This window comes from Lagenorhynchus albirostris, chromosome 3 (assembly GCF_949774975.1).
Source record: "Lagenorhynchus albirostris chromosome 3, mLagAlb1.1, whole genome shotgun sequence".
NCBI classification, from domain to species: domain Eukaryota; kingdom Metazoa; phylum Chordata; class Mammalia; order Artiodactyla; family Delphinidae; genus Lagenorhynchus; species Lagenorhynchus albirostris.
Window position 1 is genome coordinate 111766479 of NC_083097.1, and position 27519 is coordinate 111793997.

At 36.0% G+C, this 27519-nt stretch overlaps 1 protein-coding gene and 1 non-coding gene across 3 annotated transcripts in view; one reads left to right on the forward strand and one right to left on the reverse strand.

The window, feature by feature from the left end:
- SEC24A (SEC24 homolog A, COPII coat complex component) overlaps positions 1–27465 on the forward strand; it is a 59560-nt gene extending 32095 nt beyond the window's left edge. For both annotated transcript variants that reach the window (XM_060143628.1, XM_060143629.1), the window contains 13 exons: positions 374–492; positions 5025–5080; positions 6175–6381; positions 7235–7355; positions 7675–7833; positions 13094–13267; positions 16151–16261; positions 18351–18526; positions 22156–22293; positions 24817–24921; positions 25247–25339; positions 26507–26610; positions 27023–27465. In XM_060143628.1, the coding sequence (XP_059999611.1) occupies positions 374–492; positions 5025–5080; positions 6175–6381; positions 7235–7355; positions 7675–7833; positions 13094–13267; positions 16151–16261; positions 18351–18526; positions 22156–22293; positions 24817–24921; positions 25247–25339; positions 26507–26610; positions 27023–27137 (1678 nt within the window). In that variant the 3' untranslated portion in view covers positions 27138–27465. The remainder of the gene's footprint in view (positions 1–373; positions 493–5024; positions 5081–6174; positions 6382–7234; positions 7356–7674; positions 7834–13093; positions 13268–16150; positions 16262–18350; positions 18527–22155; positions 22294–24816; positions 24922–25246; positions 25340–26506; positions 26611–27022) is intronic.
- Positions 21028–21100, reverse strand: TRNAR-CCU (transfer RNA arginine (anticodon CCU)). The gene has a single exon. It is a non-coding gene; the product is annotated as a tRNA-Arg (tRNA).
- Positions 27466–27519: the final 54 nt, after the last annotated feature.

Below are 27519 nucleotides of genomic sequence, written 5' to 3' on the forward strand. Positions count from 1 at the left end.
TACATTTTAGAGTTGGTGTTTGGTAATTTTTTTGAAGTATTTTTTATAAATTAAAATCATCTACAAACTTCTGTATATACTTTCCACTATTTTTTATATCTCATTTCCTAAGTGATATAACTTTATATAGTATAATGAGTTTTGGATTGCTGTATTATTGCTGGGTTTTGTTGATTGTTTGACTTATATATAGTGTTTTCTTTTGAGTAGTGTATGTTTTCATGGTGATTAAACATTGCACTGGTTAAAAACATTTATGTTGGGGCAGTTTTCATAACACAGAAGTAGATATTTGTATTTAACTCTTTGCAGATATTTTAGGTATATATGTATATGGGAAAACTACAAAATACTCTTCTGAATTTGTTTTTAGGCTTCCTGGCAACACTAGGACAAAAATTGGCTTCATAACATTTGATAGTACAATCCACTTCTACAGCCTTCAAGAAGGTCTATCTCAACCTCAGATGCTAATAGTTTCAGATATTGAAGGTATATATTATATACTTAAAATTATTGAACTGCCTGAGGAGCTTTTAGTTTTAGAAATATTTCGTGACTGTTCAACAAACTAGCAGCATATGGTATGATTCTACTATATTGAGGAAAACCTTGAGTATAAAATCATAAGATTTTTGGAATTATAAGAGTCCCTCAGGGCTTCCCTGGTGGTGCAGTGGTTGAGAGTCCGCCTGCCTATACAGGGGACACGGGTTCGTGCCCCGGTCTGAGAAGATCCCACATGCCACGGAGCGGCTGGGCCCATGAGCCATGGCCGCTGAGCCTGCGTGTCTGGAGCCTGTGCTTCGCAACGGGAGAGGCCACAACAGTGAGAGGCCCACGTACCGCAAAAAAAAAAAAAAAAGAGTCCCTCAGTCAAATCTCTCATTTTATAGAAGAGGAAACAGAATTATGGAGGTAAAGTGAGTTCTGAACAAGTCAACAAAAAACAAGTTAATGTTAAAGCTCATTCAAAAAGTATTTGAGGATAGACCTAGATTAATAAAACAGAATAGAGGGCCCAGAAATAAGCCCTCACAAATATGTTCAGTTGATTTTTGATAAGGACGCCAAGACCATTCAATGGGGAAAAGACAGTCTTTTCAACAAATGGTTCTGGGAAAACCAAACATGCAAAAGAATGAAGTTAGACCCTTACTATAAACCATATAAAAAAAAATTAACTCAGTGGATCAAAGACCTAAACTTAAGAACTAAAACTGTAAAACTCTTAGAAGGAAACATAGGGGAAAATCTTAATGACATTGGGTTTGGCAGTGATTTCTTGGATATGACACTAAAAGCAGAAGCAACAAAAGAAAAAATAAATAAGTTGGATGTTATCACTGTTAAAATACTTTTGTACATGAAAGAAAACTGTCAAGAGAGTAAAAAGTCACAAAATGGGAGAAAATATATGCATATGCAAATAACACATATGATGAAGGATTAATATAAAGAGCTTCTCAACTCAGCAACAACAAGAAGAAAACACAATTCAAAAATGGACGAAGGACTCAAATAGACAATTCTCCAAAGATGTACAAATGGCCAATAAACACGTGAAAAAATGCTCAACATTATTAGTCACTAAAGAAATGTAAATCAAAATCACAATGAGATACCACTTCACATCCACTAGAATGGTTATTATTTTTTTAAAAATGGAAAATAACAAGGGCTGGCAAGGATGTGGAAACATTGGAACTGCTGTATATTGCTGGTGGGAATGTAGCATGGTGCAGTATTATGGAAAACAATTTGGCAGTTCCTCAAAAAGTTAGACATAGAATTACCATTATGATCTACCAATTCTGCTTCCCAGTATATACCTAAAAGAATTGAAAGCAGAAACTCAAACAAATACTCATATACCAATGTTCATAGCAACATTATTCACAGTAGCCAAAAGTTGGAAACAACCTAAGTATCCATCAAGAGATGATTCGTTAAATAATGTGGTATATACATATAATGGAATATTTTTCATCCCTAAGAATGAAATTCTGATGCATGCTACAACATGAATGAACCTTGAAAACATTATATCAATACTAAGTTAAATAAACCAGATGCAAAAGGACAAAGATTATATGATTCCGCTTGTATGAGGTACCGGGAATGGGTGAATTCATAGAGATATAGGTTAGAAAGTAGATTATAGATTACCAGGAGCTTGTGGGAAGGGAGAAATTATTTAATGGGTACTGTTTAGGATGATGAAAATGTTCTGAAAATACATAATGATGATGGTTACACAACATGGTGAACGTACTTAATACTACTGAATTGTACACTTAAAAATGATTAAGGTGATACATTTTGTATATTATGTATATTTTACCACAGTTTAAAAAATTAACTCCAAATGGATCATAGATCTGAGTATGAGACTAAAACTATAAAACTGTTAAAACATAGAAGTAAGTCTTTTTGACCTTGAATTAGGCAGTGATTTCTTAGATATAACACCAAAAACACAAATACCAAAAGAAAAAACAGATAAGTTGGGCTTCCTAACAATTAAAAACCTTTGGATAAACAGCATGGTCCTACAGTAGAGCACAGGGAACTATATTCAATATCCTGTGATAAACCATAATGGAAAAGAAAATGTATATGTATAACTGAATCACTTTGCTGTACAGCAGAAATTAGCACAACATTGTAAATCAACTATACTTCAATAAACTAAAAAAACATAAAAATTTTTAAAAATTAAAAAAGATTAAAACCTTTTGTGTTTCAAAGGATGCCATCATGAAAGTGAAGAATGAGAGAATGAGAGAAAATATTTGCAAGTTATGTATCTGATCAAAATTTATATCTAGATTATGTAAAAAACTTCTACAACTTATTAAAAAGACAACCTAATTAAAAAGTGGGCAAAGGATTTGAATAGACATGTTTCTATTCAATACACCATATTCAATATTCTGTATATGCAATTGGCTCATAATCCCTTGAAAAGATGCTCCACATCATGAGTTATCAGGGAAATGCAAATGAAAACCACAGTGAAATGCCACATCACACCAGTTAAAAAAAATTCTCAGAACCAAAATTTTTTGTTGCTCTGAGCATATCTGAATAGCTGGGAAGGTTCCATGAGTATTGGTTTTGGGGTTACAAATAAATTTTAATAAGTAGGCAAGTTTGCAACTATAAAATCTATGAATTAGGAGAATTGACTGTACAACTGTAAAATTAAATAGTTGAATAGAGCCCCCTTCTGTCTTGGTTGTTCCAGGTCTCACAACAGAGCAGCCACGTCAGTCATTCATTTCCCTTATCTATTTACCCAGCTACTTATTTGGCATAAAATAAAATCAGTGAACAGGTGATTCTGATGATGGGCCAAGTTGTGAATTTACTGATATGGTCCAGCTTCTCAATTTTATACATGAGCTGATAAACGGAATATCCCTTGCTGGATGTCACATAGCAAAAATTTTTTTAAAGGACAGTAACAAGTATTTGCAAGGATGTGGAGAAATTGGAACCCTCATTCACTAGTAGTAGGAATGGAAAATGGTGCTGCCATTAGGGAAATCATTTTGTCAGTTCCTCTAGAAGTTAAACATAGAGTTACCATATAACCAGCAATTTTACTTAATAGGTATATGCTCAAGAAAATTAAAAACATGTCTATACTATAAAGCAACTACACTTCAATTTTTTTAAATTGCTAAATATGAATTATTAAAAATAAAACAATACAGAACATGTCCACACAAAAATGTGTATGTGAATGTTGGTAGCAACTCAGCCAAGAAGTGGAAACAACCCAACATAAACAAAACGTAGAATATCCATACAATGAAATGTTTTGTTACTCAGCAATAAAAAAGAATAAAGTACTGATAATAAAGTACTACAACATGGATGAACCTTGAACACATGAAGCTAAGTGTAAGAAGCCAGTCACAAAGGACCTCATAGTGTGACTCCGTTAATATGAAATGTCGAGAATAGGCCAATCCAGAGACAGAAAGTGGCTGCCTAGAGCTGTGGGAGTTGACAGGGAATTGAGGAATGACTGGTAATTGGTGTGGGGTTCCCTTTTGGGATGATGAAAAGGATCTGGAATTAGTGGTGTTAGTTGTACAACTATGCATATATTAAAAATCACTGAATTGTATCTTCTGCAAGGGTAAATTTTATGGTATGTGAATTACATCTTAAAACTTTTATTAAAATCTGTTTAATTTTAAAGAAAAAGGAAGAAATCTAAACAATAGTACATTTTTTATATGATAGTTAAAGTAAGTATTTAATGTTTCAAATTATTTGTTGGTGTTATTTTTCATGAACATTATGATGAGCCTTATTTTTGTAATTTTTTAATAAAAAATAGTACAAAAATGTAGAAAGTGAGACCCCCTCATAATCCTGCATCACCACCCACATTTCCTTCCCAGTTGCTTCCTTCTAAGAAAGGATATTTAATTCCTAAGAAAGAATAAATTTGAATCCTGAGAAGCTCTTCTGATGTGGCCATTTAGCATACCTCCTGATTCACTTGACCTCGTGGTCCCATAAGTATAATGGGGGCCTTCTTTATGAGAAAGTATGTGCCTTATGAATGACAGAGCTGTTGGTGGGCTGTATTACTTCCATGTCAAGACACAGAATTCTTGTGTGTCATCTTAGTCAACTTTTTTTTTTAATGCCAAGAGTGTTTCTTTGGCTGGCTTCTGGGGCTAAGCAAGAATTCTAAAGCAGGATTCTAAATTGTCTTTAACCTAAGAAGCAGAGTACTTGTACAAACCCTTACTGAGTGCTTGCGGGTCAGTATTTTCTATTTGGGAGGCTCTTTACCTTTTACATGGTAATAGATAAGCTGCAGTAAAAGCCTAAATCAGTGCTCTTTTGGTGACTGAACATACGTAGACATTGCTGTACAAATGGAGAAGGTGGCTCTTCTCTAAGTATGGGGGTGGTTAATTATATCACTGTTATGTATTTGGAACATCTTTAACAATTAAGTTTTGTTTAAGAGAAATATTTATTTGTTCTTTCAGATGTTTTTATACCTATGCCAGAGAACTTATTAGTAAATTTAAATGAAAGTAAAGAGGTAAGGGACACTTTCCTATCTGACATGTTTAATTGAAATGTTGAAGGAATATATTTTTAAAACGAACTTTAAGTAAAATTTTGCTTCTCTCTGTGACATTTCTAAGATGTATAGCATTTTATATTTGCAGTTAGTTAAAATTCATCAGATGAACAGCTTTTGATGTTGCCCTTGAACTGATTGCTTTTAAGTTTAATGTATCCATTTGTAGTAGGGTAGAAGATAAGCCTATTCCATAAATGAGAGAAACCTGAAGGAAACCTGCCTTGCCAGCCATTTGGGAAATTGGGAGGGTTGCTGAGATAAGCTTCTGGTCACTACATAGAAGCACTTTAGGCTGCTTTCAGTGCCCTTTGCTTTTCTGATTCACAGAGTGTCATTGGGGTCAGTTCAGAAGAAACTCTTATTACCTGCCTGGAAATTGCCATGACATAATACAGTGAGAGGTGAACAGAATGTGTCTGAAGGGGGGATGTTGTCTACCCTGTACATGCATATATGCCGTAGGGGTAACATTTTAACTAGCAAGTCTATGGTCTCAGCTGTTGGCAATGGTGACTTCGCCATAGTGTGAAGTATTTTTTTCCCATTAACTCTCTTTATTTGTACAACCTAACCTGAATAGGTAGTTGTTATTTGTTTTGTTTTTCTTTTGTAGTAATATTACTAGTTGGCAAATTTACTGGCTGTCTTAGATTTTGCAGTAGGGAAGAGTTAAACGCACTTTGGAACTGAAAAGAATAAAGTGTATAGAGGTGATTGAGAAGGCCATATTTCATGGCATTTAAATATGTAAAATCTCTAAACTGTGATGGTTCTTTTGGATACATTTGGACTTATAGTCTTGCTGGACTACTGCATGTGCAAGAACTGTAAGGCCCCAATTTTGATTTGTCTTGCTTGCCAATTTATAATGTTGACTTAAAATGGCTTTCTTGTCATTTGACCAACTTCATTGTTTACTGTACTGTCTGTAGATTCTCTGACCATCATCATGACTCAATGTCTTGTCTATTGTATGAGTTAGTGACTTAACGTGAAAAAAAATTTTTTTTATTGTAACACTCTTGAGTTTTCTTGCTTTATTTCACAAGCTCGTCCAAGATTTACTGAAAACTTTGCCGCAAATGTTCACCAAGACCCTGGAGACCCAGAGTGCCTTGGGTCCAGCCCTTCAGGCTGCCTTTAAGCTGATGTCCCCAACTGGTGGTCGAATGTCTGTTTTTCAAACACAACTCCCAACTCTTGGAGTGGGAGCCCTGAAACCACGAGAGGAACCCAACCAAAGGTCATCTGCTAAGGTTAGAAAGTCATCAAGTGCATGATAAGATTTATGCTGGTGTTTTGTCCCTTTGAGTACAGAGCTTATTTCAAATTTATTTTTCAGTTGTGAAAAGGAGGGAATATAAGGAAATGGATAAAGCATTTCTCCTCTTTTATGTAGACATTTCTATTTTATTACATTATTTTCTATCTGATTCACCCTTACCTTATGTATAGATCTTTAGCAGGCCATAGCAATGCCACCTGCCTTTGATGAGAAAGTCAGGCAGACTAAGAGAATATGCTTGCCAGGGACAAAGTAGAACCTGGATGATGAATAAAAAGTAGTCATGGTTTGGTATATTGACTGCCATGGATTGCTTTTGAGCACCTTGTGTGTATAAACTTAGTTTGAGATGTGTATTTCTCAAAAGATTATGATAGTGTGGCCATATACTGTAATGATTAAGGTGTCAGTCTTGGAATAAGTCTGCCTAAGTCTCACTGCTTTTTAGATGTGTGAGCTTGAATAGTTACATAATATCTTTGCTCCTCTTTTTCCTTATATTTATAAAATGAAAATATCGATAGTACCCATCTCCTATGATAGATGAAAAGTATTACATATGAATTTAGAAGCTTCTAGCATAATAAGCATTTAATAGATTATCAAAATTAGTATAATAGGTGTATTTCTTTTTAAAAGTAAAAAAAATAGTAAATTCTTAAGCAGGACATGTTTCATACTGAAAAAAGAGGAAATATCACGGAACAAAAGGATTTTGTAGAATGCCCAAGGATAATTGTTAACCCTTGGTATATATGGATAGGTGTATAAATTTTATGACAATTTAATGATTTAAAATTTTTTCTCTTTGTAATTATGAATAGGAAATTCACTTGACACCATCAACTGACTTCTATAAGAAATTAGCCTTGGACTGTTCTGGTCAGCAGGTAGCTGTTGACTTATTCCTTCTCAGTGGACAGTATTCTGATTTGGCTTCTCTGGGTAAGTTCTTCCTAGTGATTATTTTTCTCATGTGAATGTCAAAATGGTATTTTTATGACGATATGTTAAAGAGAGGACAAAGTGAAAGAATTCTTATTCCCTTGGGAAGTTAGTTTAGTTTATAATAAACCTTATAGTCTTATACTCTGAATATTTATAATAGAGAAATTTCTATATTACTATTTAAAGGGATGAAATAATTCTTTTTTGCCAATATCTTAGGAGACTAAGGAAAGATTGATTCAAATGTTTGTAGTTACTCTGGTGTAGTAATAGTAGTTAATGGCAGAATTTAAAAGGAGTATGTGTTCTCTTCCAGGTTGTATTTCTCGGTATTCAGCAGGTAGTGTCTATTATTATCCCTCTTACCACCATCAGCACAACCCAGTGCAAGTGCAGAAATTACAGAAGGAACTACAGAGATACCTCACTCGGAAGATTGGCTTTGAGGCAGTCATGAGGATTCGGTGCACCAAAGGTGGGGGCACTATTTTTTTTTTACACTTACAAAGGCGTAAATGTTGCTTTTGATATGAATAAATATACACATATATTCACCTGATCTTTTCTCATAAGATTTGTTCTTCTAAAAAAAAATGATTTGTTCTTCTAAGGTATTGTACTTACTTTGATGGACTATGCAATTAAGAATAGAGAAGACACATATTGAAAAACTAAGGACTATTTTTTTATAAGAATTGCTATTTTTTTAATGTATTATTTTATTTATTAATTTTTTTGGCTGTGTTGGGTCTTCGTTGCTGCAAGCGGGCTTTCTCTAGTTGCAGCGAGTGGGCTTCTCATTGCAGTGGCTTCTCTTGTTGCAGAGTGTGGGCTCTAGGTGCGCTGGCTTCAGTAGTTGTGGCTCACAGGCTCTAGAGCCCAGGCTCAGTAGTTGTGGCACATGGGCTTAGTTGCTCCACGGCATGTGGGATCTTCCCGGACCAGGGCTCGAACCTGCGTCCCCTGCATTGGCTGGCGGATTCTTAACCACTGCGCCACCTGGGAAGCCCTAGGGACTATTTTGAATATACTAAAAACCACTGAATTGTACACTTGAAAAGTGTGGGGTTTTTTGTATGTGAATTGTATCTCAGTGAAAAAATATCTCATCTCCAAAGAAAATAAAACATATTACTGATGGATTTTTATTCCACTTATTGAACAGTAGTAGTGGAAGATCTTTTTTTTTACAACTATTTTTTTAAAATTAATTAATTTATTTTTGGCTGTGTTGGGTCTTCGTTTCTGTGCTAGGACTTTCTCTAGTTGCAGTGAGTGGGGACCACTCTTCATCGCGGTGCGTGGACCTCTCACTGTCGCAGCCTCTCTTGTTGTGGAGCACAAGCTCCAGATGCGCAGGCTCAGTAGCTGTGGCTCACGGGCCTAGTTGCTCTGCGGCATGTGGGATCTTCCCAGACCAGGGCTTGGACCCGTGTCCCCTGCATTGGCAGGCAGATTCTCAACCACTGCGCCACCAGGGAAGCCCACAACTATTTTTTAAAATTGTGGTAAAACAGATATAACATAAAATTTACCATTTTACAGGACTCCCCTGGTGGTCCAGTGGTTAAAACTCCATGCTTCCGACGCAGGGGCTCAGGTTCAATCCCTGGTCGGGAAACTAAGATCCCACATGCTGCACAGTGCAGCCAAAAAATTAAAAATTAAAAATTTTTTTTTACCATTTTACCATTTTTAAGTATACATTTGAGTGGCATTAAGTACATTCTCATTGTTGTGCAGCCATCACCACCATCCATCTCCAGAAGTCAGGTATCTTTTAGTTTGTGTTCTTCTCATTCTGCACCTGCTACTAATACCTTGCCACACTGTTGCTTTGGAAATAGTCTCACAGTTTCAGAATGCGTATGTTCAATATGTTTTTCAGGATAAATGTTTTGTGGTTGCTAAATGTGACAACTATTTTCTTATGAAAGTGGGAAATTATAATTCTTGATATTTCATTTCTCCACATTATCAACCTGTTTCTACTCTTTTATTCAGATTTTAAAATATTACTGCTCTGTAAAAGGGTATGAAGCAATAATTTTTTACAGTGGAAAGATTATGTGAAATATGTAGCAAAAAATAGGTATCAAAAGATAAGGATCCACAAACCTGTCCACTAGATAGATGTTAAAATCTGTTGATCAAATGACGTGTCAAATGAAGTATCAGATAAACACTTAAGAGGTTGCCACATCTCCAAACAGCACACAGATATTGGTGTCACCCATAACAGATCAATTTCCACAATAGCATTGTGTTTCCTTTTTTTTAATAGAAGCTTTATTGAGATAAAATTTACATATCTTACAATTTACCCATTTGAAATGTACAATTCAGTGGTTTTAAATATATTCACCATGATATTACCATGATCAATTTTAGAACACTTTCATCATTCCAGTACAGCTACCCTGTACTGATTAGGAGTCACTTTTCATTCCCCCACCTAGTCGACTGCCAGTCTACTTTCTGTCTCTGGACTCACCTGTTCTGGGTATTTAATATTAATGGAGTCATACAATATGAGGTCCTCTGTAACTGGCTTCTTACACTTTAATGTTTTCAAGGTTCATCCATGTTATAGCATATATCAGTATTTCACTACCCCCCCCCTTAAAAATATTTCATTTGTTTTTATTTCTCATAGTATTCCATTGTATAGATACCTCATTTTGTTTATCCTTTCATCAGTTGATGAATATTTGGGTTGTTTCCACTTTTTGGGTATTATGAATAGTATTGCTATGAACTTTTTTTTTTTTTTTTTTAAATTTTGACCACACTGTGTAGCACGTGGGATCTTAGTTCCCCAAGCAGGGGTAGCACGTGAGATCTTAGTTCCCCAAGCAGGGGTCGAACCCACGCCCCCTGCAGTGGAAGCGCGGAGCCCTAACCACTGGACTGCCAGGGATGTCCCTTGCTGTGAACATGTGTGTAGAGGGTTTTGGACCTGTTTTCATTTCTCTCAGGTCTATACCTAAGGTATATACTTGAGTCATAAGGTAGCTATGTTTAGCTTTTTGAGGAACAGCCGGACTGTTTTCTAGAAGTTGCACCATTTTACATTCCCACTAACAGTGAAAGTACTGATTTCTTCACATCCTTTTCAAAACTTGTTATTGTCCTGTTTTTTTTTTAGCCATCTTAGTGGGTGTGACGTGGTATCTTGTTGAGGTTTTGATTTGTATTTCCCTGTTCATGAATGAGGTTGAACATCTTTTCTTGTGCTTATTGGTTATTTATCTTCTTTGGAGAAATGTCTATGCAGATCCTTTTTCCATTTAAAAACTTGGTATGTTTATCTTTTTATTATTGAGTTTTAAGTGTTCTTTATATGTTTTCAGATACAAGGCCTCTATCAAATATATGATTTGCAAAATACTTTCTCCATTTTGTGGGTTGCCTTTTTCACTTTCTTAATGGTACCCTTTGAGGCACAATTGTTTTTAATTTTGGTGATGTCCCATTTATCAACTTTTTCTGTTTGTGTTTTTGGTATCTTAATGTAGCATTAAACCACTGCTTAATCCAAGGTCATGAACATTTATATGTATGTTGTCTTCTAAGACTTTTATAGTTATAATTCTTATATTTAAGTCTTTGATTTATTTTTAGTTAATTTTTGTATTTGATGAGGTACGTGTTTGACTTCATTCTTTTGCATCTGGATATACATTTGTCCCAGCACCTTTTGTTAAAAAGACTATTCTCTCGGGCTTCCCTGGTGGCGCAGTGGTTGGGAGTCTGCCTGCCGATGCAGGGGACACAGGTTCGTGCCCCGGTCTGGGAAGATCCCACGTGCCGCCGAGCAGCTGGGCCCGTGAGCCATGGCCGCTGAGCCTGCGCGTCCGGAGCCTGTGCTCCGCAACGGGAGAGGCCGCAGCGGTGAGAGGCCCGCGTACCGCAAAAAAAAAGAAAAGAAAATATACCTGTTATTTGTAAAAAATGAAAACATTGATAAAGCTAAAGTCCTCTTGTATAAGCTTGTGTGTGTGTTATTTCACTTTCACTCCATCCTTATGTAGTCACTATAACCACATTGTGGTAATGCTAAGTTTTTCTATACGTTTACATACATATGTACCTCTCCATGGAAAATATATAGTACAGTGTAGTAGCATAAATAACGTTGTACATGTTTTCAGCAAGTCTTGGGCCTCTCACTGTTGTGGCCTCTCCCGTTGCGGAGCACAGGCTCTGGACGCGCAGGCTCAGCGGCCATGGCTCACGGGCCTAGCCGCTCCGCGGCATGTGGGATCTTCCGGGACCAGGGCACGAACCCATGTCCCCTGCATCGGCAGGCGGACTCTCAACCACTGCGCCACCAGGGAAGCCCAGCAAGTCTTGAAGATCTAATAATATTAGTTTATGTAGATCTGTCTCATGCTTTTTAACTTCTACCCAGTACTCAGTAGAATGTAAAAATCACAATTTAGTTATTTTCCTACTGGTTGTCATTGAAGATATTTCTGATTTTTTTTTGTTATGATTAATTTTTTTTGCACATATAAATTTGGCACTTAATTGTATCTATAGAATAAATTCTTTTTTTTTTTTTTGAGTTGTCAAGTGTGAGCAAATACCAGTTGTGAGATTTGTTAGTAGAAACACTGTTACGAGGATATTTTATGAGGATATTCTAGGATAAATTCTTAGTTATGGAATTACTGGAGTCGAAGTAAGTACCCATTTAGAATTTTGGTAGATATTGCCAAATTATTATCGAAAAAAGTTTTTTGAAAATTTGAATTCATTTAAGAAGATATCTTTTATTCCTTCCCCACTCTCACTAACTACTATGTATTCTTTAATATGATTCTGCTTCCAGTTACAATGTGTGGGTTGTTTTTCTCCACACTACCAAGCAGTTAACTCAGTTCTGACATCGTCTGTGTGGAGCTAACATCAGATCCCACAGGTTACGGGCTCAGTCTCACAAGACCGTCTCCCATCCTTCCCCCCCCCACCCCATTTCAGAAACCAGTTGCAAGTCCAGTTTGTTACCTGTGCTTCTGACCAACTGGCTATAGATTGGATGTTCCAACAAATCCCTCCTTTGGTTGAAATTATTGGCTAGAGTGGCTTATAGAACTCAGAGAAACATTTTAATTACTAGATTACTGGTTTATTTTAAATAACTCAAGAACAGCAAAATAGAAAAGATGCATAGAGCAAGATATAGGGAAAGGGCATGGAGCTTCTGGAGCTTGCTTGCTCTCTTTGAGAGCTTCACTCTCCCCAAATCTCCACGTATTCACAATCCCGGAGCTCTCTAAAGGACCCCATCCTTTTGGGGTTTTATGGAGGCTTTATTACATAGTCATGACTGATAAATCACTGACATTTGGTGATTGATTCAACCTCTAGCGCCTCTCCCCTCCCTGGAGATAGTGATGGGGGGTTGAACTGGAAGATCTAACCCTCTTATCATATGGTTGAATCCTCTGACAACCAGCCCCCATCCTTAGGTTACCTGAGTGCTTTCCAAAAACCACTTTGTTAACATAGCAAAAGATACCTTTATGACTCTCAACACTTAGGGAATTCTAAGGGTTTTAGGAGCTCTGTGCCAGAAACTGGTGAAGACCAAGTATATATTTCTTATAAACCACAATATCACATTTAAACTTTTTAATTTACTCTGTGCTATTCTGATAAGTGACAAGGATAAAATGTAAATATATGTAGGTGCATATAAATCATTTTGATATATTTTTCTTTTCTAGGTCTTTCCATTCATACTTTCCATGGGAACTTCTTTGTTCGGTCCACAGACTTACTGTCTTTACCTAATGTAAACCCAGATGCTGGGTATGCAGTACAAATGTCAGTGGAAGAGAGTCTTAATGACACTCAGTTGGTTTCCTTTCAGTCAGCACTCTTGTACACATCCAGCAAAGGTAAGTTTTTTTGTTTGTTTTACTGTGGCAAAAACACATAACATGAGATCTATCCTCTTAACAAAATTAAAGTCTAAAATACCATATTGTTAACTATAAGCACAATGATATAGCAAAGGTAAGATTTTTGACTTGGCCATGTAGTCTATGGCTTGTGATAAACTCCTTGAGAGTCTACTTAGTGTCTGAAATATGTTCTGGTAATACAATAGTCAATAAAACTGACTTAAAAACCTTTTTCTCATAGGCTTATTCTAGTAGGGGAGACAAACAATAAAGAGGATACCTAAGTAAAATAGTAGTATGTTACATAGTGATATCAGTTAACGAGAAACAGAAAGCATGTGAAGGGTTTAAGAAGTGCTGAGGGGATGGTTTTTTAAGATAGGGTTGTCAGGAAAGGTCTCACAGAGGGTGATGTTTGAGTTAAGTTTTGAAGGAGCTCAAATGGAAGATAAACACTTTTTAAGGGTATAATTTGTTTAATACTAATTAATTTATAATGTGTTTTGTCCTAAAGATGATGTGAAGGCTGGTTAAATTTATTTTTATTATTTTAAAGATTCACAGCTCTCACCCTATTCTGTTTTGTCTCCTTAAAAAAGGTTTTGGAAGTGTTTCTGTGCTATGTCTACTGACCTTCACAGCCCCACCAAAATCTATAAAAAGTGTATAATACAGATATTTTAATGAAAACCTTTAGTATGAGAGAAGTCCAGTTTTTGTACTATGATTGTAATACTGCATACTATAAATGTAAAAGTAAGATGGATTTCTGTCTCTAGGTATCATTTTTTATTTGGCAGAAGAACATCCCAATCCTTTTTCTGCTCATTGATTTTTCTTAACATTTAAAAAGAAAAAGTAATATATAATTGACCTGTGGTAAAATCTACCATTTTAATGTATAGTTCCACAAGTTTTGACAAGTGTGTGTGTGACCACCACCACAATTTAGGTATCACAGTCTGTTCCATTACCCCTCAAATCTCCTTGTGTTTTTGTAGTCATTTCTCTCCCATCCCCAGCCCCTTGCAACCATTGATCTGTTTTCTGACTCTGTAGTTTTGCCTTTGTAAGACTGTCTTGTGAATAGAATCATACAGTAGGTAGCCTTTTGTATCTGGCTCTTTCACTTAGCATATTGCATTTGAGATTATCCATATTGTTTCATCCAGCAGTAGTTATTTTTTATTCCTAAGTAGTATTCCATTGTACCCAGTTTGTTTATTCACTTTCCAGTTGAGGTACATTTGGGTTGTTTCCAGTTTTTGGCAGTTTCAAATATATCCCCTATAAACATTTGCATTGGATTTTTGTGTGAGCATAAATTGTGATTTCACTTCGGTTAATACTTTTTCAGTGTTTTCGACAGATGGCTAGGTTGTATGGGGAGCTTATGTTTAACTTTTTAGGACGTTGCCAAACTGTTTCCTAAGTGGCTGTACCATTTTGCATTCTCACCAGCAGTGTGTGAGAGTTCCAGCTGCTCTGCATCCTCACCAGCATTTGCTGTTATCAGTGTTTAGTTTTTGTTTGTTGTGTTTGGTTTGAGGTTTTTGGTTTGTTTTGTTTATCTCTTTTGCCATTTTAATAAAGTATAGTGATACCACTTTTAGTTTTATTTCATGTTTCCCTAATAACTAACATTGGATATCTTTTTATATATTTACTATTTGAAGTTTAGTTTATTTCTAATGTTTTGTTTTTATGGAGAATGTGATTATAATATCTATCCATGTCCACAGATCTTTGTCATTTCTGAAAATTTCCCTAAGATGGATTTCTAGGATTGGAAATAAAAAGTATAGAGATCAACTGTTTAAAAAAATCTTGGTATTGTCAGATTGCTTTTCAGAAATATTTTACCAATTTGTAGTCCCATCCAGTGCCCTTTTCATTTCAGCCTCTGATTTTGTGTGCATGTATCTGTGTGTGTCTGTATCTATGTATGTAATAGTTGTTGTTGCCAATATGATAGGCTAAACATTGTATCTTATTCCCTTTAGTTATCAATGTTTTTATCTAGACTAGAAACACTAAACAATGTTACCCTTTTTTGTAGATATCACTTCTTCTCCTTAAAAGTAATTTGTATGAGCTCCTCCTAGATACAGTTTCGTTAGTCTTCATGTGTCCCTGCAGGTTGTAGTGTGGGTATCCTCTCTAGTTTTTTTACTTGTTCTTTTTCTTTGTTGTTCAAGGTCTTGCTCATTAGAAATGTTTTAAAGATTGACATGATATTTGATATTTTATGGCTCTCAAAAGATTTTCATTTTTGTTTCTTGTATTTATTGATTTTTATTGTTGTGGGTAATTACCAAAGAGGAAGTATTGTGACTATTAGTTGATTTCTTTCATTTTTTTTTTTTTAATGAAAGCTTTATTTGTTTGTCTGTTTGTTTATAATTTGGCTGTGCTGAGCGGCTTTAGTCTATTTCTTTTAAACTTTTTTCCTGTGATTAAAAAGAAACATAAAATTTCTCTGGACTTTAAATATCAAAACAAACTCTAGAACACATCTTGGAGTAGTGTTGTCTTACAGTATGTATATTTTCCCAAAATTGTGTTTACGGAAAAGGATAAAGTAACCAAAAAATTCAGAAAAGAAATTTTTAAGAAGCTAGCATGTTACCATCATTTGGATATGATCCCTGTGGTCTTTTCAGTAATACCTTGAAGAAAAATAATTTTGTAGTAAAAAAGATAAAAGAAATAATGCTTTAGAGTTTTCACGAATTAAAGTTTTGATACTATCCCTGCTTACTATATATAACCCTGTTTGGTTCCAAATTGAAAAGAACTGATTTTTCCGAGTAACTTTAATACAAACTATTTTTTATAGTGCTGTCCCTCACTATCATTTGTGTGTTTTGTCCAAAGGTGAAAGAAGAATTCGTGTTCATACTTTGTGTTTGCCAGTAGTTTCAACTCTAAATGAAGTCTTTCTTGGAGCTGATGTTCAAGCAATTTCAGGGTTATTGGCCAATATGGGTAAGAATTGTTGTCACCTATTGCAGATATATTGCAAGTAGTAACATTTGAAATGTCCACATAGTTTTGTTTTCCTTTAAATAATTAGCTTTATGATTTCAATATTTTGGATCCAGTGTATGCCTGCTAAGTAAATGGATCTGCTGCAGATAACTTGATCTTTTTTTTTTTAATTTAAACAGTTTTATTGAAATGTAGTTTCAGTTTATTGAGATATAAGTGATATAACAATCACTTAACCCATTTAAGTATACAATTCCATTGTTTTGAGTATATATACAGATTTGTGTGGCCATCATCTCAATCCGGTTTTAAAACATTTCCGTCACCCCCAAAAGAACCTCATGTCCATTAACACTTACTGCTCACTCCCTTCTTCTTCCCTCACTGGCCTTAGGCAACCACTAAACTGTTTTCTGCCTCACAATCTGCCTGCTACGGACTTAAATAACCATGTTTCCCTTAATGTCTTCCATCTCAGAGTTGCTTTCTTGGATTTTTTTTTTTTGGATCCTTTTTTCAAATACATAGAGCTTAACATCATTTTGTTTCTTGCTCCCTTTCTCCTTCAGGGATGACTACCAGTGGGTCCATTTGCTTCAAACTCAAATCTGCCTATAATAGGAATAATTACATATTTTCTTGAATTTCCTATTGGGAAAATTTTTCTTTAATGGAACAGGGTAAAGAATCTAACCTCACTTTAGTCTCATGTGTTGTCAAAAGTTAAAAATTGTGACCTAAGAAATTTGAGGGTCATTGCCTTTATATTTTGTTGAACTGGTATGTTTTGGTAACAGTGTGATTATTATTATTTTCAGCAACAACTATATATCAGGCAGTATTTGTGGATTAAAAAAAATCTTCACAACAAATATTAGTTCTGTTATTAAGTTTGGTTGATCCCAGTATGCACTTTTTTCACATTTTGTCAAAATCTTTAAAATCAGGATGTCTTCAGTTGATAAAGTCTTAGAGTTACTGTTGATCAGGTAACAGTAGTCTTCATTCTTTCTTGCTTATGTACAAATTTGGTCATAGCTGTTAATAACATCACTTCATTGAGTGTTTTTTTTTTTTTTTTTTTTTTTTTTTGTGGTACGCGGGCCTCTCACTGTTGTGGCCTCTCCCATTGTGGAGCACAGGCTCCGGACGCACAGGCTCAGCGGCCACGGCTCACGGGCCCAGCTGCTCCGTGGCATGTGGGATCTTCCCAGACAGGGGCACAAACCCGTGTCCCCTGCATTGGCAGGCGGACTCTCAACCACTGCGCCACCAGGGAAGCCCGAGTGTATTTTTGATAACACATGAATTGAGTTTAGTTGTAGTTTGAGAAGTCTTCAAAACAATTAGAGTGTTTTTAGTATTGAAGAAATTTTTTGAGTATAAAGAAAAGCATAAAACAGTGGCATGACAGATGATGAAGATCATCTAAATAGCTAAGAGTTCTTTCAATAAATATGAAATAAAAATTCTCTGTGGGGCTTCCCTGGTGGCGCAGTGGTTGAGAGTCCACATGCCGATGCCGGGGACACGGGTTCGTGCCCCGGTCCGGGAGGATCCCACATGCCGCAGAGCGGCTGGGCCCGTGAGCCATGGCCGCTGAGCCTGCGTGTCCGGAGCCTGTGCTCCGCAACAGGAGAGGCCACAACAGTGAGAGGCCCGTGTACCGCAAAAAAAAAAAAAAAAAAAAAAAAAAAATTCTCTGTGTTAAGAAAGCATGTGTGTTTGATTGCAGAGTTTTTTCTTTGTCAATGATACATAAAATAAAATGGTGGGTTACAATTAATAACACCTTAGATTTGGCGAAATACAGTTTTCCCATTTTACAGGTAAGGATACTGAGGCTCATGAAAGTTAAATTACTTGCCAAATATTCATACTGCTAGGAAATAGCAGAACAAGATTTCAACACATGTTGGTTTGATTTTCCAAAGTATGTGCTTTTAACTGCTCTGTTTGGTTCCTTGTGTATGTAATAACTTGAGAGAGAATTTGTATAATTTTAAAAAAACTTTTCTTTCCTTAACAGTGGGGTAGCTAAACTTCTCTCTTTTTTCTCTTTTGTCCCTACCTCAACCTCTGTTAGCTGTTGACAGGTCTGTGACTGCCAGTCTGAGTGATGCTCGGGACGCCCTAGTGAATGCTGTCATAGACTCTCTTTCAGCTTATCGTTCTTCAGTCCTAAGTAACCAGCAGCATGGACTTATGGTTCCTTTTTCTTTGCGGCTTTTCCCACTGTTTGTGTTGGCTCTCCTTAAACAGGTAAAAGAATCAGAATCAGAAACTAACACAGTGAAAATGTCAACAGCCAAAGTTTTTGTCCTGTGAACCACTGAACATTGTATATATAACTTTACATCAGTTAAGTTTTCTGAGGACAGGGACCTTAACTCCTATTGTATCTTAAAGGATTTGTAACCAAAAAAATTTACAAAATACTGATTTAAAGTATGTGCCTTCTTTGTAAGAGATGCTCACTGATGAAGTATTCACTGATGTTATCGAAGATGCAAATGATCAGTTTTCCAGTTTTTCAAAACAGGAACTGTATATTTTACTGCTAGAGCAACAAGTCACACACGAGACTCTTCTTATGATGCTTTCCTGCTCCCTACAATATTTCAGCCATATTTCATTTCTTTTTTTTTGTAATGCAATTACTATTTATTTATTTAGGCTGCGTTGGGTCTTCATTGCTGTGCACGGGCTTTCTCTGGTTGCAGCGAGCGGGGGCTACTCTTCATTGTGGTGCACAGGCTTCTCATTGCAGTGGCTTCTCTTGTTGAGCACAGGCTCTAGGCGCACGGGCTCAGTAGTTGTGGTGCATGGGCTCAGTAGTTGTGGCACATAGGCTTAGTTGCTCTGCAGCATGTGGGATCTTCCTGGACCAGGGCTCGAACCTGTGTCCCCTGCATTGGCCGGCGGATTCTTTAACCACTGCGCCACCAGGGAAGTCCCACATTTCATTTCTTAATCTTAGAAATGCCTTCTCATACATGTGTACCTATTTCCATGATGTGCGTTATGCTTTCCTGTCCTTGTCTTTGAGCTCAAATGTTGTCCCTCTGGCAGTTGCCTTTCCTTCTGTGACCCGGTAGCTCTTTGTGCATATATTTATTTATAGAGGACATTTAAAAACATATTTATTATTTTATTTTTTATATTATTATTTACTTGTCTCCCCTGCCTACCTTTTGCCCATATCCCTGGCTCCTGAAAAAAGAAAAAAGGGAAACTCTAGCCTGGTGGAGGAGGCTTATTTTTCCAATGACCAAAATATAATGTCCTTAGAAAACAAACGTGGTTACCAAAGGGGATAGCGGGGATTGCGGGGGAGATAAATTAGGAGTTTGGGATTAACATACACACTACTATATATAAGATAGGTAAATAACAAGGACCTACTGTATAGCACAGGGAACTATACTTAATATCTTATAATAACCTATACTGGGCTCCCCTGGTGGCGCAGTGGTTAAGAATCTGCCTGCCAATGCAGGGGACATGGGTTCCAGCCCTGGTTCAGGAAGATCCCACATGCCGCGGAGCAACTAAGCCTGTGGGCCACAACTACTGAGCCTGTGCTCTAGAGCCCGCGAACCACAACTACTGAGCCTGCGTGCCACAACTACTGAAGCCTGCGCCTAGAGCCCGTTCTCCACAACAAGAGAAGCCACCGCAATGAGAAGCCCGTGCACCACAACGAAGAGTAGCCCCCACTCGCCGCAACTAGAGAAAGCCTGTGCACAGCAATGAAGACCCAATGCAGCCAAAAATAAATAAATAAAATAAATATATATATTAAAAAAGTAACCTATACTGGAAAAGAATCTGAAAAAAAGGAAACTGAATCACTTTGCTGCACACTTGAAACTAACACATTGTAAATTAACTATACTTCAGTTAATAAAAAATGTCTAAACTTGTAGACTTGGTATAACTTTCCCTTATAAAATTTTATTAAAAAGTTCATGTTAACAGATTACCTGGGGAACCATCCCAGATTCCAGGATGAATTAAGGACTGCTCTTGTCAATTTGTATACTTTCTGAACTCCAGCATTGGCCTGTCAGGTGTATGTTGTCTCTTCCAGGCAAGAAGGGCAACCTGTTACACATTGATAGAAATAGCTTTTGAATCTACTTCTAGTTTCTTTAACTCAAATTATGTATTTCCACTTCTGAAAATAATGTAAATACACAGAGGTTACATAAATACTTAAATTTTAACATTTAAGAATCTGAGCTCTTCCCTCTTCAGGTCTTTCATTAAATGCTGTCCTTCACTGAGGCCTGCCTTCTGTCATCTCCCCATTTAATATGCACTACTCTCATCCCATCCCACCCTGATATTCTTTATCTCTCTTTCTTCCTTTGTTTTTCTCCATAGCACTTAACACTGAAATACCACATATTTTGCTTGTTTATTATTTACTTCTCCCTTACTAGGATTTTTGTCCACAAGGACAAGGATTTTTAACTTGTTTGTCTACCACTTTGTCCCTGCATCTAGAGCAGTTCTTAGTACATAGTAGGCAGTCAGTAGATATTTTTTGAATGAATAAATGGAACTTCTTTCATTTCCCACAGTACTCTTTCTTTAAGAACGTTTTCTCTTCTTATTTATAGTCAGTGCATTTGGGTTTTTTATTTGTTTTTTTAAAAATAATTATTTATTTATTTGGCTGCACTGGGTCTTCATTGCGGCATGCAAGATCTTCATTGCGGCATGCGGGATCTTTAGTTGTGGAATGCAGGATCTAGTTCCCTGACCAGGGATTGAACCCAGGCCCCCTGCGTAAGGAGCACAGAGTCTTAGCCACTGGACCACCAGGGAAGTCCCAGTGCATTTGTTTTAAGGCATACTTTCATTGCTGTTCTCTCTCCCTCTTTCTATTCCTTTCCATCAATAGAAATGGCTAAAACCTTACCTCAGAACTTCATTATTCTTCATGGAGCTAATATTCCAGTTGAAACTCAAAATTACTTATTATCTGTATGCTGCTAAGCAGTTGTCTTCAAATTATTAATTTTCCATATTGATTTGTGAGCTTTGTTACATTATTTAATTTCTCTGTGGGAGAAACAAGGATAGTTAACCACCATTAATCATCACCCAGCTTTTACAGAAACTTAGATCTTTGGTCCTTCATATTTCATATATGTCTTTATTTTGTCATCTGCAATATAACTTTACCCTCCTTGCAATGTTATTTAGTTTTTTACATCACTATTGCTATACGGTAGATAGAGTGTTTAGATCGATTTCATTGATTAGGAAACAAATGCCGGAGCGATTAAATGACTTTGCCATGGTCAGATAATTAATTTGTCAAGACTTTCAGGTGAGGATATAGCCACGATTTAATAGATGTGTGTGACTTATTAAGGTATATATATATATATGTGTGTATATATATATATGTGTATATATATATATATATGTTTGTTTTTTTTGTCTGCGTTGAGTCTTCATTTCTGCAAGTGGGCTTTCTCTAGTTGTGGTGAGCAGGGGCTACTCTTCTTTGCGGTGCAGGTGCTTCTCATGCGGTGGCTTCTCGTTGTGGAGCACAGGCTCTAGGTGCACGGGCTTCAGTAGTTGTGGCTTGCGGGCTGTAGAGTGCAGGCTCAGTAGCTGTGGGCTTAGTTGCTCTGCGGCATGTGGGATCTTCCTGGACTAGGGATAGAACCCGCGTCCCCTGCATTCGCAGGTGGATTCTTAACCACTGTGCCACCAGTGAAGTCCCAAGATATATTTTTGAAAGAATAATTAACGGTAAATTTGTTAATTCTGTCTGAAGATATTCTTTTAACAACTGATATTTGCAAAATGTATATGTATTTGTTAAATACCTTTTCTTTTTTTTAATGGGGGTGTATTTTTTTTTATAGAAATCATTTCAGACTGGGACAAATGCATGTCTAGATGAACGCATTTTTGCTATGTGTCAAGTGAAAAATCAGCCTTTGGTTTACCTTATGCTCACAACTCATCCCAGTTTGTATAGAGTTGACAATCTTTCAGATGAGGTAAGATTGATTCATTTTTTAGTTGCTTTTACTTGAAGGTTTATAAGCCTAATTATATTGAATCCACTGCAGAAATGAAGAAAGGTGTTTTCTTTTTTAAAGTTTTTTATTTTATTCCTGTATAAAGAAAGATTGGTTTTGGAAAGCTCCTGAATATAGTACCTTTATGTATTAAAATAATAAACTTTACTGTTTATTTAAGACAAATCTTTAGAGCAGATCTAAGTAAATGAAGAGATTGTCAGATTGACCAGACCTATGATTTATTTATTTAAGCAAATTGATCTGAAAGGAGTATCTCTAGAGTAAAATTACACTTAATTTAAATACCTCAAGTCAATGTTTAGTGTAATGTTGTCCCTGAATTAAAGAGAAAATATTTATCTGGTAAGTTGTAACATTATTTTCCCTTGATAGGAAATTAACCTGAGTTGAAGCTACAAGCATGAAAATGTTAAATCATAACCTTTCTTCCTACATTGTGATCAAATTAGGATATATATGTTGGAAGTAATATTTTGGTTAAAACCTTTTCGGAGTTTAAAGATTTTGGGGTACCTTGCATAATAAAGAAGAAATTACGTGTGAAATTTGAGGTAACTTTTTAGCAAATGAAAACTGTTGATGACATTATTAGTTTGTATTACAAAAATAATAACTCAAGATTAATCCTGTGTTTGACAAGTTCAACTAACTGGACCTGTCTTTTTCTCACATTAAAAAAAAGCAAATTAACATAAATACAAATGCAATATATTAGATGCGTATAATACAGAAACCACTAGAAAGAAGAAAAATAAATCACTCATATACATTCAAAGACAAGCACTACTAGGACTTTCGGTGGTGTATTTATCAGGACTCTCTTTTCTGCAAGCAAGCTTAGGAAGGAAAGGGGACTGATGTGGCACTCAAACACAAACCACATGAAAGGCTAGGGTATAACTAAACTCAGGTCTAGCTCAGATTCATAGACTCCCTTGCATTGCCTCATTGTTTCAGATTGGCCTTTTCTACCAGACTAGAAAACAGAGCCACTGATAGCTTCCCATCTTTATCACCAGAGAAGGACAAGGCTCTCTTTTCTTAGTTCACATTAATTTCTGAATGGCTGTATTTAAGTTATAGTCTCTTTAGCTGCCCACACACCCTAAGGCCAGAGGTCTTAAGGTGCTGTGATTAATAGTTCCTGGTAGAGCTAAAGCCTTATCAAGGTAGTACCCCTTGACAAGTCAGTATTTTATTTACTTTCTCCTTTAGATAAGGTTAATTAAGTACCAAGTTTTAGTACTTAAATCAACTTTTTGTCAAAAATGAATAGTTATAAATATTTAAAGGTGTGTGTGTGTGTGTGTGTGTGTGTGTGTGTGTGTGTGTGTGTTTTAAGATGGCAGTACTATACTCAATTATAAATGAAAACCTTCCATTTCTGGCCTTAATAAATATTAAATTGGAGAAAAACTCATTTGCATTAGACTTACTCTTCCCTCAGGATGTGTACATTGATCTAAGCCACGCAATCATCTGTTATTATTAACTAAATTCCAGACTTTATTTGGATCTTACTAATGTCATTTATCCATTCAGGATACATGATATTGATTGCATTTATTGTATTAGTTTTTAAAATAATAATTAAGATCAGAAATTATTTTGGCTTTATTGGGATTCATGGTGACTTTGTTTAGATAAGTGATACATATTTCTTCCTCTTCTTTATATTTAAATATGAATAATTGTGATTTACCTAAATAAGTTCCAAAGTCTCAGAGGTAACACTCATTAAAATTTTTGTTTGTTTAATTGTGGCTCCCTATTACTGGTATCTAAAAGTTTTAGTCTTTTTTTTACTTTATTTATTTATGTATTTATTTATTTTTAACATCTTTATGGGAGTATAATTGCTTTACAGTGTTGTGTTAGTTTCTGCTGTATAACAAAGTGAATCAGCTATATGTATACATATATCCTCATATCCCCTCCCTCTTGCATCTCCCTCCCACCCTCCCTATCCCACCCCTCTAGGTGGTCACCAAGCACTGAGCTGATCTCCCTGTGCTATGCGGCTGCTTCCCACTAGCTGTCTGTTTTACATTTGGTAGTGTATATATGTCCATGCCACTCTCTCACTTCGTCCCAGCTTACCCTTCCCCCTCCCTGTGTCCTCAAGTCCATTCTCTACGTCTGCGTCTTTATTCCTGTCCTGACCCTAGGTTCTTCAGAACCTTTTTTTTCTTTTTAGATTCCATATATATGTGTTAGCATACAGTATTTGTTTTTCTCTTTCTGACTTACTTCACTCTGTATGACAGACTCTATGTCCCTCCACCTCACTATAAATAACTCAATTTCGTTTCTTTTTATGGCTGAGTAATATTCCATTGTATATATGTTCCACATCTTTATCCATTGATCTGTTGATGGACACTTACGTTGCTTCCGTGTCCTGGCTATTGTAGATACTGCTGCAATGAACATTGTGGTACATGATTAAAAGCTTTAATCTTTTGCTTAATTCTTTAGGGTGCAATCAACATCAATGATCGCACTATACCTCAGCCACCTATTCTTCAGCTTTCAGTGGAGAAGCTGAGCAGGGATGGAGCTTTCCTCATGGATGCAGGCTCTGTGAGTAGTCTTGACTGCGCTGGATTCTTCTCTCTGCATACTACTACCTTCATTCCTCTTGATATCTCTCTTCCTTAACAGATTATATGCTATTTAATCTGTATATTTTTGTATTAGCCACTTATCCCTCCATAGTCTCCTTTCATGCCAAGCATAGAATGTCTCATCATGGTAAATGGTAGTTATCATTACTTCAGTTGAAGGCTGTACAATCTCAGTATACGTACTCATCTTTCTGATCTTTTGAAACATAGTCAGTGGTTAAAGGTAAGTCAACAGCTCACTGTTAAGCTACATCTCAAAATAGTTTTCTTCCCGTCCATAGGTACTAATGCTTTGGGTTGGAAGAAATTGTCGACAGAATTTTCTCAGTCAAGTTCTAGGAGTTGAAAACTATGCATTAATTCCACAGACTATGGTAAGATTATGTAATTATAGTGATTGTAATAGGCTTAAAGGCATTTCAAATGTGGCAAAAACATGAACATCCTATTTTGAAATCATAGCTATATTTTAAAGGCATTCTTTACGTTATTTTGCATCTTTGACTGACTTATTCTTATGTGTGTGTACTATTTTAGGGAGAAAGTAAGGAATTTAGTTAATGGCCAAAAAAGTTTGCTGCTGTTGGCATTAGTGTTAGGGCTCTTTTGTTTCTGTGTTTTGTGTTTTTGCAGGTGATTTCATTGTTCTTTGGCAGGGTCCTTTTAACCGCTGCTTTGGAGTAAGAACTAAGCTAATTTCCACACAAGCAAATGACTTGTGACCAGTGTCAGTTGGATTTATATTGATTATTGGACAGTGTAATAGTGGACTCTCTGTCACTAGCTCTGTGACCTTTGTCAAGTCACTAACCTTGACTTGACCAGGTTTGTCAAACCTGGTCAAGCCTCGTTTGTAACATAAGAATGCTATTGCTTATGGAGGAGTATTTGAAATAACACATGAGAAAGCATGTGTGAAACTATGTACTGTTTGGATAGCTGTGAATTTTAAAGTTAGAATTAATTATAACATGGTCTTATTTCACATCATATTTTTCAGTTTCAACTCTCAGTTTGTCACCAGCTTTGGAATATGTTTTATGTCAGCATCTTTTCGTATTTATGGGTTTAACTTCATTTATAAAAGTCATTAGGAGATTTATATATTTAAAAGACATATATGTCAGGATTCTATCTAGGATAAGCAGTAGCTTAATGGCTGGTCTGGATGACTAGGCATTTTAAGTAATGAGGAGATAAGAAATGGATATATTTGTAATAACTGCCTGAATGGATCAGTTAATTCTAGATGTTATAATGTATAGTCTATGGCAACTTCAGTGGAACAGTGGCAGAGTTGAGAATTGCAACAGAGACCAAATGACCTGCCAACCTAAAATATTTATTATCTGTCCCTTTAAGAAGTTTCCAACCCCTTACTAGAAAACTGTGGTATGCAGAATCTCAGGCTCCTCCCCAGACCTCCTAAATCAATGTCTGCAGTTCAGCAAGATCCCCAGGTGATTCATATACAAGATAAAGTTTGAAAAACAATGTAGATGGTTAGAATAAGTTGGATGTTGCTGGTTTTTGTTTAATAGACAGACCTTCCAGAACTTGATACACCAGAATCTGCCAGAACAATAGCTTTCATCTCTTGGCTTAGAGAACAGAGACCATTTTACCCAATACTTTATGTAATAAGGTAAGTTGAATTTGTCATTTACTGATAGTGAAACAATTTGGCCTTTCAAGGACCTGTTTTGAGTCCTTGTGACTCAAATATGTGTGACCTTTTGCTTAAGCAAACTATTGATTGATTGATTGATTGATTTGGCCACACTGAGCAGCTTACAGGATGTTAGTTCCCCGACCAGGGTTGGAACCCGGCCCCGGCAGTGAAAGTGCAAAGTCCTACCCACTGGACTGCCAGGGAATTCCCGTAAACTCTTTAGAAGAATATAGAAAAAGAAATTTTTTTTAATAAATAGTACTAAGTTATGCTTTATATCCAGTTATTAGCAAAATGTGTGTCAAAAGCTTTGTGACAAATCCACTGTTTATGTTACTATTACATTTTGTCTAATGTATGTAAATATTTGTCTTTTATTCCTAAGGGATGAGAGTCCAATGAAAGCAAACTTCCTTCAAAACATGGTAGAAGACAGAACAGAATCTGCATTATCATATTATGAATTCCTCTTGCATATACAACAGCAAGTGAATAAATGAACAAATGAAGATACTTAGTAATTTCTAAGGAAAGTTACAATAATGCAGAACACCTGAAAATGTGTAATACTTTCCTTTCTATTAGGTTTGTGGACTAATGTGATGATTATATGTTCTCACTGTGATCTCAACAAACTATAGCAAATAAAGGAACACAGCAAACATGCGACTCTGAAATACTGTATTTTTTAAATCAAAATATATCTATATACGATTGGATACCTTTTTTCCTTTGCTGCCAATTATGTTTGAGTTGTTATGGATTGAAATAAGACAGTATTGCAGAGGCAAAGTACATTTTGTAAAATAAAGACTTCTGTGTTCCAAATGTATATTTCTCATTTTTTTCTGAATTTTTGGCTGCTACATTTAAAACCTCACA